This window comes from Pogonomyrmex barbatus, unplaced genomic scaffold (assembly GCF_055798465.1).
Source record: "Pogonomyrmex barbatus isolate J1 unplaced genomic scaffold, ASM5579846v1 scaffold15, whole genome shotgun sequence".
NCBI classification, from domain to species: domain Eukaryota; kingdom Metazoa; phylum Arthropoda; class Insecta; order Hymenoptera; family Formicidae; genus Pogonomyrmex; species Pogonomyrmex barbatus.
The window spans coordinates 190830-207743 of NW_028297111.1; the positions used below are offsets into that span (position 1 = coordinate 190830).

Below are 16914 nucleotides of genomic sequence, written 5' to 3' on the forward strand. Positions count from 1 at the left end.
TTTTTATTACAATTTTCCGTGTTTCGCTAGCATATGAATGCGTTTTTTTATTTTTATTCGGATTATATCTGCGATAATTAGCTTCTCCATCGCGATTTTATCTTAACGTAATTTTCGAGTTTCATTTCGCATAATAATTCCGTCTTCTCTAAAATACATGTACAAAATAAAGTTAACGTGTTACTATATCATTTTATCATCACTTTTAAAACGGATCTAAACTTACAGCAACGCCAACTTCCTCTTTCTTCGTTGTAATTAAAATTCCACCACGAAGAATTGCCATATTCTTTTCATGTAAATACGCAATCGCGTGAAATAAATGATAAGTTTTTTTGAAATAATAAATGTGTGTGTGTGTGTGTGTGTGTGTGTGTGGGGGGGGGGGGAGGGGCGTATCATTGACTATTATGCATTCTACGATCTTGCTAATTTTTTCTAAAGCATGTGTAAATATCATACCCGTAATTATTATTCCCAAATATTACTGCATTATTGTAAAACGAGTAGCATTAAACATAAAAATCTATGTTGCTATGTTTAAATATTAAAAAGCATTCTCGTCCACGCGTATGATCTCGCAATTTTGCGGAAATTCATCATGCAGGAGATTGCGTTAGAAAATTTCCATACGTTTCGACTAGCGTTTTTCCGACGCTACATCACCGAATGGCAGAGAAGCTTTAATTACTTATTTAAAAATGAGACACGATAGCTATATTTAACGAGACTTCGCTTCTGGCGTTGTGAGAAATGCATGGACGTCGAGTGGAATAACCGCGCGGCTATGTCGACATCCGTTTCTCTCGCGAAGAGGTTCATGAAATATTAGCGCGCCAGTATTCGCTGCTGCACACACCACTCAATGCATCGTAAAAAGAGTAAAAAGAGTAAAAAAAGAAAAGAAAGAAAGAAAGAAAGAAAGAAAATAGAAACAACCGAGCTGCACCGGCTAAATGGAGGAAAGCAGAGTTGATTTATTGCCGCGTGATCACGAATTAATTAATTGATCGTCATGCAAATCAGCGTCGACGGCTGAATTGAAAATAATTATAATGTGTATTATTCATTAAAAACAAATTTAAATTGCGTTACAAATAACAAAAGAGAGAAAAGTAGGTTCGCGATTTTTTTTTTTTTGCTTTGTTAAATCCATCTCAATTACTATGAGAAGAACGACGACGATGTTACATGCAATTGAAACGTAAAATCATGAAATCGCGAGTAAAAGAGGGAATTATATGTATTTCCAGATGCAATTTTTTTTTTAACAGCGATATATTATGCTGAAAATATCGAGACCTCTTTCTCCTCTCGTCTCTCATTGATTAACTATGCCGGTAGCACTGACGTCAAATGATAAAAAATTCCATATACCGTCGAAAGAGTTGCGGTCGAGTGCGGCTAAGTGGAGATAAATCGAAGCGCATGCATTATTCATGAGTTACAGTACCTGGACGATCTTCGTCATTTCTTGCATATCGATAACGCCGTTGCCATCAACGTCGTACATACGGAACGCCCATTTCAGTTTTTCTTCCGGCGTGCCGCTGGACGTTACGTCGATCGCCAGTAGAAATTCCTGCAACAAAAGCCGACGGCATCCCGCATCAGTAACGTCACAGTTTGCACGATATCAAAACTTTTATTTCCTCGCACACAAAGGGAATCTGCTTTTGTGCGTGAAAATCCATTTCCCCAAGGATATGTGTCCGTAATATCGCATCGAAGGGAGCATTTCGGTTTCGAATAACGTAATTCAAGCACTTCTATCAAAACTGCGCTGAGCGATATCTATCCACTCGAAATACAATGAGATTCGGGGAAAAATCGATTAAAATCCTTTAAAACCCGAAATAATTGAGTCAGCTGAGCAAATAAAAGGTTAAAATCTTAATACAGACTAAACAGAATGCTTATTCCAAATTTTATTCTTTAGAAGTATCTCCAGATATTTAGAAACTGAAAATAAAGCCATTTTTAATATAAATTTAAGATAAATTTATTATTTTAGTTTTTCTATTTCTTTTTCCTATCAACGTAATTGTGGAATTGTTTTTTTTTTTCTAAATAATGTATTTATAAAAAAAAATTAAAATAGGATGTCTATTCAAATTTGAAAAGAAATTTTCGCCAAATCTTCAAGGCAATTTGTTAAAAATTCCAGGTAAAATAAAAATATTTTTAAATGCATCTTACAAATAAATGTATATTTATTATTCAAAGTCCTTTATCCTCTCCATTCAAGTTTATAAATGATAAAATAAAATTAAAAATTATTCGAACTTCAATAATTACATTTAAAAAATTTTGAAAGAAACTATAAGAATTCTAAAAGATAAATATTTCATATTGCATAAAATTTTCAAATAGCAAACAAAAAAATTATATAATATAAAAATATAACATCTAATAATATAAAAATATATGCATATGACAAAATTCAACTTTTATAAAGCTATTAAAATAAAAATCCGTCTTTATTAAACAAAATTGCATCTAACATGAAATCGTTATCTTCAATATTACATTAATAAGAAAATCAGTGTAGTTTGATGTTTAGAAAGTGAACGGAGCCATTGTTGTCGTTAAGAATTCAATCGATAAATTGTAAAGTGTCAATTGTAATACAAAAATAAAATTCTATGAAAATTCAGGTTTTCCAGGTTTTTCCAGGTAAAAGCACGATAAAAAGAACTTTAAAGGTATTCTACATAAAATTATTATTCTTTTCCAAGAAATTTATTTCCTCGTTATATTTTCAAGAAGAGCTTTTGCTTAAAACTTAAAACTTAAAAAAAAGTCGATATTTAATTTAAATATTAAATGCATATTAAAAAATTTTCAAAGTTTCGACAAAGACAAAAAATTCTAGAAAAGTTCCAAGTTTCTTCAGACAACAGACACTCTATTAAATTATAACATAATAAATCCTTTATAACGTTCTAACGTTACAACATTTAGTAATAAATTTTGTAAAATAAATTACTATGAAACACTTTTTATAAATTTTTAATAGTGAAAGCTTTAATAGTGAAAGTCATCTTGCATATCTTCTCGGCTCGTTAATAATGCTCTTGCTATTCAAGACATGTGTTATCGATCACCGACGGCTACATCGCCTTACTTCGCCTCGAAATTATGGTTCCTTTTACGAGCGTCATGTCTCCATCGCGTATTACCCACATAGGCGAAATCGCGTAAGCGTAAAAGCTCATGCGGTCACAATGGCGGTCGTGATTGTGTCGGGCGAATTTGTCAGGTCAAATCCACGGGAGGGTAGTATCCTCGCCCCCAGGCCGATACCTTTCGAGCACCGGCGAGTCGTTAGAGAGGACATTCTGGTAGAACTGGGTCACCTGCCGCCCGAGGTAGACAAACGAGACGAGAGCTTTATAGGGATAGGGACGAGCGGATGGAAGGCGAACCCGGCTCTTTGCTCTTCCTGACCTCTGAAGTGTCGCCACTTCTCGTATTGACTTTAGATAAAAAAGAAAGGGAAAAGAAGGGAGAGAAAAAGAGGTGGACCATTTTCCCTCTGACTGGCCTTAGGCTTACACCTATTTCGGATGCAGCTTATCCGCGATTCTGCGAATCCTCGCAGAAGAGCCTCTGGAAAAACCCCCGACATTACCCGGAGAAACGACGGCTGATGCCAGAAGGAAAAAACATCTTTGTGATGCCATTAACTGGCCTTGTGACAGACATCACGCTGAGAATAAACGCGAGGTGAATGTTTGAGATTGGAGTGAAATGGTTTTAGAGGCGTTATTTCGAATGCATAGAGCAATTATGTCTAGTAGTCAGACGTCATAATAATAAAATGGCGGATTCATAACAATGCGTATCGAGCAATGCGCATACGTGATGTATAGGAAATTTTTCCAGAACGGGTTTAAATTTCTTCTCTAATTTCTTGCGAGCAAAATTAAGAATATCGATAGGATTTTCAGTTAACATTATATATATAAATAACATATCATCAAATATGATATTTTGCGTATAAATTATATATTTGTAATCATTTTTCCCGCAATTTTATTTTTTATATGATAACTCATATGAAAAAAATTAATATTTAAATGTTCTAAGCATAAGAAGATAATAATAGTTTTTACATTTATTATTCAAAGTCGTTTAAGACAGAATGAGATATAGAAAAAGACATAGTGTTCTACCTATATCGTTTACGTTAATAGAAGTTAAAAAGTTGAGAGGGAAAAAGTCAAGAAAACGTAGATTGTGTTTCTTCACTTGTATATTACACATCACTTTACATATCAATTTCATATATCATAAACCACAGTTTGCCCGAAGCTCACAAGTCTCTTTGCAAATCAAAATTTTGAATCTACTGAAAATTTATAAAAATAGTAATATTACAATTATTACATTAATAATATAAAGTCATATTGTAATTCGGTAATAATGAATATATGTGCATGTCTTAACTAACATGAACAAGTTTTTGTACGTTCAGTGCAACTTCGAACATGCGTACTCAGCATTCTTTTTTATCTTTTTCTTTTTAAATAAATTTTTCTAAATATGTTATTAAATCTTACATAAGCCACATTACATACATACGTATATGTATGTATGTATTCATATACACAATAAAATTAGAAATCGCGCTCTCAGAATACCTTCCCGAAACAAGCTTTCTAAAAGTCCTTAGTGAGTTAATTTCCAGTCCCAAATGGTGCATCCGAGTGCAACAATGCAATTACACGGTACACTACGCAAAAGTTCCCATTGAGGGAAAAGTGTGAATGAAGCTTGGGTTTTTTTTTTTTTTTTTTTTTTTTTTTTTTTTTTTTTTTTTTTCCGAAACCTTCGTAAATTCTCAGATAACGGGAAAACTACAATGTTATTTCTCAAGTAACAAAAAAGCGATATTTAATTAAATTATTAAGAAATCGAATAAAATTAATAAAATAAATTTTTACAGTTTGTTTTTGAACTTATATTATTTATATTTATATTTATGCTACTTCATATACATATATAAAGTATAGATTTTTTGTTTTTAATCAAAATTTTTTTAAGATCACATAAATTTTCCAAGATATGTAACATATTTTGTAACACAAGATAACATGCAGGATAAGCTAAGAAAGAATTATTTAATAATATTGATATTAACCACATAAAAAATAAATCTTTAATCTCATATGAAATAATTCTATTACTTTTAACCTAGCATATTTGTAAACCGATTTATAATTTATATTCCTTTAAAAAAATTATAATTTAATACGAAACGTCAAGTGATTAAATTAAATTAAAAAATTGAGAAATATCTTCTTTAGATACGTCAGAAGTGAAACTCCATATATGCATTTAGTATCATTCAAATATCTCTTTCAATACGGAAATACAGGAAACACCATATAAACTCATATAAAGTCTCTCATGAAGAAACATAGAAATATATTAACGTCCTGAAGAAGAATTTGTCATATCACTCGTAAATGCATTCGGATACGCTGAAGCGAGTGCAAAGCACTGTTTATGCAGAACGAGGTGTTTTTCGATTTCCGAGATTTCAGATAGGAAGAAGAGATGATAAATGTAAGCGGAATCCAAGGTTTTCCTAAATAAGAAAAGTTGCAAGAACCCCGAGATAGCTGACCGGTCCGTCATTTATCACCGTTCCATCGGAATTGTTCGGGAAATAAAGTTTAAACTACCGGAAGTTCTAGCTAAATCTCTAATGACTTTTCAATGCGCGAATCGTTTGAATTGGCTCATTATTCCCTCCGTGTAAAAGCTGCGAAAGTTTAATTACGGAAAGTTTGTCGTCGAAAATTATCTTTCTTGATAAAAATAATTAATAACACAAAAATATATATCTCAATCATTTTAACAAAAAGTATATCAAATATATTAAAATATATTTGTACGTGTAAACTTTACTTTACGAGAATTGCAAATGCTTTCAACAAAATCATGGAGACTATCTCAAAATTTACTTTATTTATATCGCACATTCGTTAATAAAGTGTTTTATTCTAATTCTTTAGCAGAAATTAATTAAAAAATTATAAATTCTAAAATAAAAAGGATAAATCCCCGCAAGTGTGAAAATAAATGAGATATGAATTCCGTTCGTAAGAATTTAAAGAGCAGCCATTTTAGATAAATTTTAAAAAAGTAAAATGTTAACATCTAATAATAATAAAATTAACAAAGAAAAAATAAAGATAAGAGAAGAAATTGATTTTCAAAACTTTAAATCGTCAAAAAAATCAACTTCGTTCTCTACAAAATCATTCTCTTTCGAACGATATCATAAAATATTTTCTCCCTCGAGAAAGAGAGCCACTCACATATACTTTCCATAAATTCCATCGCTTGTTATTACCGCTATTATCATTGCTGACGTTCTGAAAGATGTCACATCGAGGGAAGATCTTTCCATTCAAGTGAGGATCAAACTCCGGCGACTTCGTAGGGATTTTCTCTGGAGAAAAATTGATAGCGAGAAAACCGATGTTATTATACCCAGAGCGAACGTGATATGAAAATGTCCACAAAAGGACAGGAGCGAGTTTTTATTACATATAAGACAGCTATTCGTTTCAACGCGATAACGAGAATCGAACGTGGACTATTATATTCGACTCGTGTCTCTTATCGGGGAAATTCGTATATTTTCAGTTTCTGAGGAATTGCAAATCTCTCTCTCTCTCTCTCTCTCTCTCTCTCTCTCTCTCTCTCTCACAATCATATCGCGATAATATTCATAGCGACACAATGAAATCAAACGAGAAGCCACGTCTCCTCATCGCAGGTTTACTTAATATCGGAATAATAGTCGTTTAGACCTTACAAGTTTACATGCAATAGTCAAACAGAACTTCAGCTGACGATGGAATTATAATGGAGCTTTCATTATCGCCCCGAAACTCCAGCGGAACTTCGTCCGTCTCAACGTGAAATTTCTTAAATGTTGTACGGCCGCGAGATATAAACGACGCGAGGCAGATTGCATCCGCATCTCGCCGGGTATTAAACATCCGCCATGGATGGACCCCGCCTGGATCAAGTTTGTATACTCGTGATTTGGAACGTTGATTAGGGCCGCCGATTGTTTTTGACTGTACGACGTTATTTCCGAGACTTTGGACGATTTTGGTATACAATTGCTGCAAATGCAAATGTTGCTGACAGAACTTTAAATCAAGAATCAAGTTTCGTGATATTTAATAATTTAAAAATGGGACACACAACGGTAATGAAATTTTCACCAATCAAATGCTATCAACATTTTATGCAATATATAGTTACACTATTTCGTTAAATTATGTTCGTTATATCGTGCAATATTCCACACTTGTAGAACTCACAAGTAAAATAAAAATTAAATTATTATAACAATATTTATAGATAAAAGTCTCGAGTACTAAGTGAATAAATAATTTGAGAAAAATTGAGAATAATATATAAAAAGTACCTTAAAGATAATTTGTTCCAATAATCAACATCAAAACCAAAGGAATTTTATGCTACGTTTTTGAAATCTTATAAAACACTACATTTATAATTAATGTTTTGTCAAGTATAGCAAAACTTATATATATATTTTTTTTCGTATTCTTTCATTAGTACATATTGTAAGATAAATTAAACAATATTCTCTGTCAATATCAAGATTATAACATCAACTTTTCGATAATTAAGTAATTATTCTTATTCTTCGCTGTACTTCGTCTTTAAACACGATGTGGCAAAGAATAAGCTAAAAAAATAAGAAGACAAGATGATTTTTGACGCGGCTGAAAAATCATGCGTCGAACACATCTGAGGAATGCCTTCCCAATGAATCGTAGTTGCTCCAGGAATACTTTGATCAGCGACGCGAAATCACCCTCACAGAGCACGATGTTAGACAAAGCTGGAGGATTTTTACCCGGCGTATTCCGGGGTCAGATATCAAATAGCCATTCGCCGAACCCTCGGCGAACACGATGCGTCGCACCTTTGCGCGAGCTATATCAAATTACCAACCGGCGTACACCGTCTCGGCGGTGGCCGAGAATATTCGCTCGCTGTGTTCACAAACCGCCACTGTGCTCCACGTGCGACATGCGCTACTTCTCTCGGAGGATTTCGAGTTTCGAGTCGAGTCGAGTCGGACTACGAGGCTACGAGGCTACGAAGTTACAAAGCGCGAAGGGACTGCAGTAAGTGACGCCGTTCTTACGTTTCAAAGCGAATGATGCATTATTAACAGCGTAAGCGGATTGTAAGAGACAGATGTAGATTTACCGTGAACAAATAAATGCGAAAGAACATGCTCCACGAGACTGGAATCTCAGAAAAGATTTGTATCGTCCAAACAAACGTGTAATAGAGAATGTAACGTCGCTCGCGTTTCTTCGCGCGTTTCTCCTATCAGAAGAATCTCCCGTGTTTAAAAATATTTTTATCGTGTCTTTTGCTCCAGTTTCCTAACAGACGATATGGAATTCCGCCGCCGATTCGATCTGAATTCACGCGGAAGATTATTTCCATGTTATAAAAATGCAATCTTCTCTTCCCGATAGACGCATTTGCGGTGCCCGATGCGTTTCTTCGATTCGCGATTAATAAAGTGTGGCTTTTGTCATAGACAATCGTGTTTAATCACGTAGAAGAATTGACGAGTACGACGAGTGAGTTGCATGACGCGTACTTCATTTGAAAAATTCATCGTTTTGAGAGCGTGGTAGTTATTCCAGGATTCGTTATAACGTGCAATTTAATGTCAGTTGTAAACTCGAGAGAGAGACTCACCTTAAAATCAATGTAGCCGTTCTTATCCATGTCGAATGTGCGGAATACATGATCGCAGAATTCTTCCGCGTTGCCGGACGGGAAGAACATTTTGTACATATCGACGAATTTCGCCGGCGTTAATCTGCCGTTAGGACAGTCTTGCTGTAACATTCGGAAAAACACAAAATCATTATTTTTAACTAGATATTGGATTGGTCGTAAAATCTGTACATTCTGATATTTAGAGTGAATAGGCTTATTGTTAACAATTCAATCGATAAATTCTCGATTGTAATATAAATACAAAGCATTAGAATAATAGCAACGTCAAAAAAAAAAAAAATTTCCCGATGTTCAATAAAATTTTCTGAGAATTCCTTGATTTTTCAAAATACAAATGCCCTGAAAATTCCATTTTCCTATTTATTATACACAATAATAAAGTAAATACATATTAAATTTTTATTGATGTTTTTTTATAAAAATACAGTAAAACATGTTCTGAAAAAAAAAAAGATAAAAAATGCCATAATATGATAGAAAATAAGTTATTTAAAACATTCAAAGTTATATAACTTGTGTATTAAACAGATTAACAAATTCACTTCGATCAAAAATAACACCTGTATATACCAAGTAAGAAAGGTACATCAATAGCATACATCTTTCATAAATTTTAGTAATTAAAATTTATCAAAAATATAATATTTACTTAATCAATACGGATAAAAATGCTGGATTAAAATTACGTTGTGTAAATTCAATTAAATAAATAATTTGACCGAGGTACAACTTTCACTCCTGTGCTGAATTCCATTTCGATCGCACCTTCATCCTGCCAGTTGTGCGTAAAACAAACCGGGGGGTCCTGAGGAAAAAAATCGCATCATTTCGACATCACTCTCGTTTCCCTCGCTTATCAGATTGGCGCCTTAATCTGGCGCCGTTCATTCTCTCAACCTTTTTAAAAATGTGCGAGCAAAGTTGGCGTTTCCGCGCGATATTTTTCAACCCCCTTCGATCCCCACTGACATTTTCTCCGCCAAGATCGATACGCGCCGATCAGTTTCAATTTATTTCAATTCGCAGACTCGGTGGAGTCGCGTTTGCGATTCAATCGCGAGGGAGGGAAAGCGGAGGGAATGCGCTGCGATGCGATCGAATTGTGAAACGTCCCCTCTAACGAATCCGCTCGGTTTAATTAGTCCGCTCGCTACGGGCTCTGTTGGACTCCACGCCCGTTTAAACTGCTCGAGAAGGTAACTTTTCCACAGCACCGACAGCTTCCGCTACGTCACATCCCGTTCACGATAAAATTCGCATCGCAACTCGCATCAGATCGCTTCCTCTTCGTAATCGAGATTAATTTATTTTGCAGAAATGTTTGCTTGACATTTTGATGACACGATCTTTTCTAATGTAATTATAAAGATATTTGACATTATGTGCTAGTGTTCGAAAAAAAATCTCATTTTTTTTTTAGACTTGATTAAAGGAGTGTTGTGCGACATTTTCCGCATGTCCTTTAAAGGACTACACCACAGTAAAGTTTTCCAAAAAATCAATTTTTCAAAAACTTTTCATTTTTTTTTAAATTAATGTTAATTGTAATGTTATATTATTATTAGATGTAACTTTAGGAATCTAGTAATGTAATATAATTCTGATTGCATATTTTAAGCTAACAAAAAATAAATACATACACATACAATATACTCATTTATTTTTTATTAGCTTAAAATATGTATTCAGGATTATATTATGTTACTAGAAGTTACATCATACAGAAAAGAGAGATTAAATAAAAATGTTGAAAAAATTATAAGTATTTTTTAAAACAAGAGCATTTAAGGAAATTGCAAAGAGCAAAGTTCAAAATTCCAGACTTCTTTACATCTTTTCTCGATTTTCTCAAGTTTTGCCAAGCCAATGTAAATTTCCATGACTTTTCTCGATTTTGATTAATTTAAATTTCCACAGTTTTAAGTTTTTTGGGCTTTTATTTTGTAGCGTACTCTCTTAAATGCATTTCTTGCATATATCAAATTCCGGTAGTTGATATGCAGAATGATGAAATATGTATATTGGCACAACGATATAATTATACGAAATTATTTGTACAATGTAGTAGAAGAAGCCTTAAGCAATTTACATTCCACGATTAAATAAATATTATGCAATATACTACATTTTACATTATACACATACTATTCATATTAGCATACAAGACGTATGCTAAGATAACAACATTTTAATTAAATCTAACAATGATCTAAATTTTATCGATTGTTGTTGTGATGTCGATGTTAACTTTATTTATTAACATAATATGACACGTATGACACGTTTCAAATTATAATACTCAATATAATATTGAATATTTAAAATACAAATTATAAAACTCATCACATCGATGTGATTGTCAAATATTTCATGTATAAATTAATAATTGTTACGTAATAAATAAATATGTTGAATTAATTAATTTCAGGATCATGTGGTATCGACTTTCTTTCAGTTAACTAATACATTATATCTTTATTTGTACATATATTATCATTTTTAATGAAGCGTTTTGGTTAAAAATATTTTCTAAATTTTCATATTTGATCTAAAATTTCTATATATAATTTCCTTTTCCAATATTTTATTTTAACATGCAAAGTAAATAGATACAAATTTAGAATAATGTAAGATTGGATAGACACAAAAAAAACATTTGAAAAGTATAAATTAATAATGAAGAATTAAATTACACAACAATTAACAATGTAATGAATATTATTATATAATTTATTCATCATCAAGGCTGCTTAAAATATTATTTTGATGAAAAAAATTTGAAGAAAAAATATAAGTGCAATAAACCCTATTTCTTTTCTGCAGAAAATTTATATTCTTTCATCATGTTCGTTTTCGTTGCTATTATTATATTATATATTGTTGCAAAGATTGGAAATATTAAATAACCTAAGAATTTCGATACGTCACGTATAAATAAAAGTAAGCATTCAACAAAAGATAAAATTAAAATAGTTCTTTCAAAGAAAAGGTAATTCGTGCAAATAATTTTTTATCTTCCAAGAAAGCATTTCTTTAAAAATGTTCTCTATCATTCACTATCATAATATATTTTGAGAAGGAAATATGCAGTTATGGTAAGAATATATAGGTAGTGCAAAATTGAGTTCACCTCTATGAAAGGTACGAAATCATAAGGAAAAGTTCGATTTAATTTTTGAATTTATGATTTATGATATTAATATAAAACAGCGTCCTTGATTTACTCACTTTAAAACCTTTGTACCATTCCTTTATAGTCGCCTCGTCATATCGTGTATGCGACTTAAGAAAGTCCATATCTTCTTTGCTCAACTTGTCTTTGCTCCCAAAACAACCCATTTTGATATCTGTAACAATCAATAAAACATTTCGTGGAAATAAACGTAACATTCTCGACAGTAGCTTACAAAACAAAAATTTCCAATAAATAAAATCAAATTAATCATCATAATTATCAAATAATATCACATTAATATAAATAAGATCACATTAATATAAATGATTAATTTTTTAGAAGCAAGAAAATTATCAATTTAAATGATTAATTTAACTCTCTTCCCCAGAAGCAGGGGATTATCTCGTGTCATATTGTTCCGTATGAAAAACAAAATCGCGCATCTTTCATTCCGATGTGCAGTTTTAATCTCAGATTGTATATCTGAATTTGCAATTTTCGCATTCACTCCGCGTCACTATCATGATTCTCACAAACAATAAAACTTTCTACACGACAATCTGAGCCAGACAATCTGAGTCATCGCACGCATATTAATGTCGGTGAATTATATATGTCAGCAACATTGAACGAGTTATAAATCCATAAAATAAAAGCTGATGTTCCATAATTTCATCCCATTATACCCTATTCCATATTTCATCGAAAAAAGGATTTGTAAATTTCAGTTCGATAATAAACAACATTTCACAACATCAAACAATATTTTACAAAATTTCATAAAGTCTCGTTTAATTTATTAAGTATTACTAAATGTAATATATTTATATGTATCGTTATTGTAATTTTCTAGGGAATTTAGCGTTACGACGTGTTGCAAAATATAATCGAAACATTATTACATTATATTAATAAGGAAGATAATATTAAACAGAGAGAAGATAATAGTAAACATTATTTTATAGCTAGTACTTTTAATTAAAAGTTTCAACAAGTATAAATATTTAGAAGAGATAAACATATTTTAATGTAATTTTACATGTGTTGTCGATTTTACTTTTTTATTATTTTTCGATTTATAATTATGTATAAAAACTGCTTACAATATCATACACAAAAAATTACGAGATAATATTTTAATATCACATTAAGTAATAATTTATTAATATTAAAATTAAATATTGAATATACAGTAGTTAAATATATTAAAAATTTTGCAATAATATATAAGTCATAATAACAGTAAATTATTGAAATATTATTAAAATATTTCTCACAATCAGTATGGTACGGTACGAAAAATTCCACGGCTCTAATTAAAAAATTAAATAGAAAATATCGTCACAATTACATTTACTCTTCAAAGAACATTATTTTCATTATTCCGTCTGCATTTTTCATTTGTTGAGCGAAGTGGAATTATTTAATAGGTTAATTTTTTCCAAGAAGAAACAGATTATTGCATTAACGTCCTCCGAAAGACAAAAATAAAACAGAAATTCCTTGGCAAAATGAGTTTTTAATTTCTTCAAGGAAAGAGAAACCAATTATTAAAACTCCATTTTTATTTATAATATACAGAAACGATGAACATGACGTTCCACCGACCAGCAGATTTCTTGCAAGATTTTGCAAGAAAATGTATATAATTGATACCTTGAGCTCCGACAAGTTATTACAATATAGAGTCGAGCGATCTCTCGATAACAGCCGTATGGAAGTTCTTGCCTGTTGTTACGTGGCAAGAAACCATACGTAATTTCCATAGATGTCGTATATATATCGTGATACATCGCATATTGTACATGCGCGCATAATGCACGCAAAGCACGCTCGTCGGTTGCACTTTCGGCTGAAATTCGTTGCCGTAACGGTTTCATCATAAATGGCAGACTATCGAAACCAAACGTGTGATCGGATTGTCAATGATAAATGCCACAGGCATACGTGCACGATTACAAAACGATATATTTTAAATAAATAAAATATTTTTATATTTCGCACAATTTTCTCAGCAGAACGCTTTCTCTTGAATATAGTCTATTCAACTTTTGAATTTTTATGCTTATTATATTAAAAATAACATTTTACTCGAATTATTGAAATAGAGGCTAAAAATAGCAACAAACATTGTCCATTTACTTTGACAAAAAAACAACTTTGTCAGATCACCTGAGTTGCTGACGTACGCGACTGACTTTTGTCGTATGGAACACAATTGAAATATACGAAGTACATTTCCTCGACTGATAAATTTCTATTATCAATAATTTCTGAGGGAGGGAAACCAATCTTTTCTCCTTGTTTATCGAATAATTCAAGATAAAAAAAAATCATCTTGACCTTCAAGTTCCCACGATGACAGCGGAGGGTTAATATTTAAACTCTACAATAAATAGTTAATTAATATTTAAGTCTTCGAAATTGAAGAATCTGAACATTATTACTAGAGTCACTTAAATAGGTAATAAAATGTTCAACAATCCTGATCCCTTTCATGTCTAACGTTTATCTCGTATTCTTTGCGACGAAAGAATTAATCGTTATGCCGACGTATGCTCGACGCGCGAGTAATGTCGTAATGAGCCTCGGTCGATACGTGGTCGGAATTATGAGAAACTCCCTCATCTACCAATGAAACCGGAGGTGGGAGAGAGCGAGAGCCGAGGATCGTTTCAAGGAGGAACGTTTCACGTTTGGAAGAGAGGAAACGGCCGCGCTCGTGACCGGCTTGAGAACGACGCTTGCTCATGGCCCGGTCAATTTAAATGGCGAAAACGCTGGTGTCTCGTTGGTGGCTCGTTGCAGATAACAAAAGCGAGCATCTCCGAGCACGCAGTTTCCTCGTCCGAAGATACGAGAGAGGTGCGGAACGCGTAACAACGTAATTAACGCCACCGCTTGACAGCCGCCGCCGATCGAACGGTAGTCGACGAAGACTCCGCGTCTCGACTATTTACGAGATTAAGTGCGCGCGGATGAAGATTAACGGGGGTACGCCACGAGAACGGGCGTACATACCCGAGTTTCCCATACCTGCCCGAGTTTCCGAGAGAATCGTCGATTATTCCACGATAAACTGCCACTCAAGTTAATGTGCCGCATGTTCCGCAAACTCCGAAGCTTAAGAAAAAATTATATACCCGAGACTGCTTTTACCTTCCCCCCCCCCTCTCTCTCTCTCTCTCATTTCTCTTCCCCTCTCTTTTTCTCAATCTCGACAAGTATTTTAAACTGCTGCTAAGAGCAGACACATATTCGCTGTATATTAATCACAGGAGGGTCTCGTTTCCGCTCAAAGTTTTCGTAAAGAAAAATCGACTAGAAGAAGAACCTATCGATCGCGCTCCGGATGCAAGAAGGAAATTACTAATCTATCTTTCTTCTTTGCTTTCGCGCTTTGAGAATTTGAATCTTTCTGAATTTCTTGGGTAAACAGATTAAGAACATTTTCACTCCGACAAAGAATTATATTCATAATTTTCCTAAGCATATTACGGTGTAAATATATCGTCACCAAAATTGTATTAGAATTAGATTTTTTTTTAGATTAAATTTAATTTAATTATTTTACACATTGTACACATACTTAAGTTTGACATCATAATCACTCAACCTGCGTTCCTAAATTTATTAGAAGAAAAAATGTTACAATTTCTGTATCCACTAGTATAAAATCTGTGACTGATTATGTAAAATAAATGTATATGTAAAATAAAACTGTTACTAAAAAAAGAGCAACGTACATTACTGTACATTATTTTTGTCGTGACATTGTTTCTTAATAGTAACGGATAACGACGCGAAGAAGAAGTTGGTACTGGAGTTTAGAACGGTAGAGAAATTATAATTGCTAATGCGAATTTATTCCTTACTCTCTTGTTACATTTGCTGTTGGTGAACTCGGCAATTAAACGAGAGATTGCCATGCAAAAGAATTAACATATTTGACGTCACAATTGTATTACTTTTGGAGACATCATTAAATGCAATTTTCCACGATCGATTCAGCACTTAAAAAAGTGAAACAGCGAGATTGTGAATGCAATAACATCGTGATGCTCGAATGCTGGAAACCCATTCATTACAATAATTATTCTATCTCCTAATTATTCTAACTCTTCTCTAAAGAGAAATGATAAAGAAGAAATGACTCATCGTGCTTTAATATTGAATAAATTTTTATTAAAGTCTCGCTAAACGCTTTGTTCTAATAAACAAAGTAACAATAAAAATTTGTATTAAAAATATTATAATTGTACTACTACTAAAATAAAACTCTTGCATTCTCAAATTTCTCACGTTCTTCCATAATAACGGATACTTCAATTTATTTTATAATTAACGTGTCATGGAAAAATAAGAATGTCCCATAATAATAATAATAATAATAATATATTAAAATATTAAATGATTATTCATCGCTGCAAACTCATATACGAATTTCATGCTAATTCATAGGAGCAAAGATTATTCGGAATTAAGTCAATGAATTAGCAATAAATTAGCATTTAATTATGGCGTATATGGCGATTTTTTTTTTTTTTTCATTGCCATTTTGGCCATTGGAGATGCCAGTTTCACAGAGATGAATTTCTTATGAGGACCTCGCAAGTGGCAACAGCTGCCGCGTTTCTCACCTGACCAATACGTCTGTAATGCCTCTCCTGAGCAAACAACGTCGAAACGTCTGCATCGTCATTCGTCGTACGTGACGAACGTACAACGTACACGTGAGGAATATTTATGGCGCGGCTGACGTAGCATTGTCGGTACGACCGGTCGGATGCCTTTAGCATCCGCGGCAGACCGCGAAGAATTAACACCGGAACGTTCGGCCGCGCGCGTCGCATTGGCGGCTGCCACGATCGACATCCGCATCACACAACATTGCATTGTCATCCCCTCGCGAA

General features: G+C 32.9%; 2 protein-coding genes across 10 annotated transcripts in view; both read right to left on the reverse strand.

Annotated features, from left to right (window-relative positions):
• Nca (neurocalcin homolog) overlaps positions 1-16914 on the reverse strand; it is a 166709-nt gene that overhangs the window by 36486 nt on the left and 113309 nt on the right. The gene's annotated exons all lie outside the window — the stretch shown is intronic.
• LOC105428118 (neuronal calcium sensor 2) overlaps positions 1-16914 on the reverse strand; it is a 154249-nt gene that overhangs the window by 24706 nt on the left and 112629 nt on the right. For all 9 annotated transcript variants that reach the window (XM_089073430.1, XM_089073437.1, XM_089073438.1 and 6 more), the window contains 3 exons: positions 12055-12173; positions 8782-8925; positions 1454-1582 (listed from right to left, as the gene is read on the reverse strand). In XM_089073430.1, the coding sequence (XP_088929556.1) occupies positions 1454-1582; positions 8782-8925; positions 12055-12173 (392 nt within the window). The remainder of the gene's footprint in view (positions 1-1453; positions 1583-8781; positions 8926-12054; positions 12174-16914) is intronic.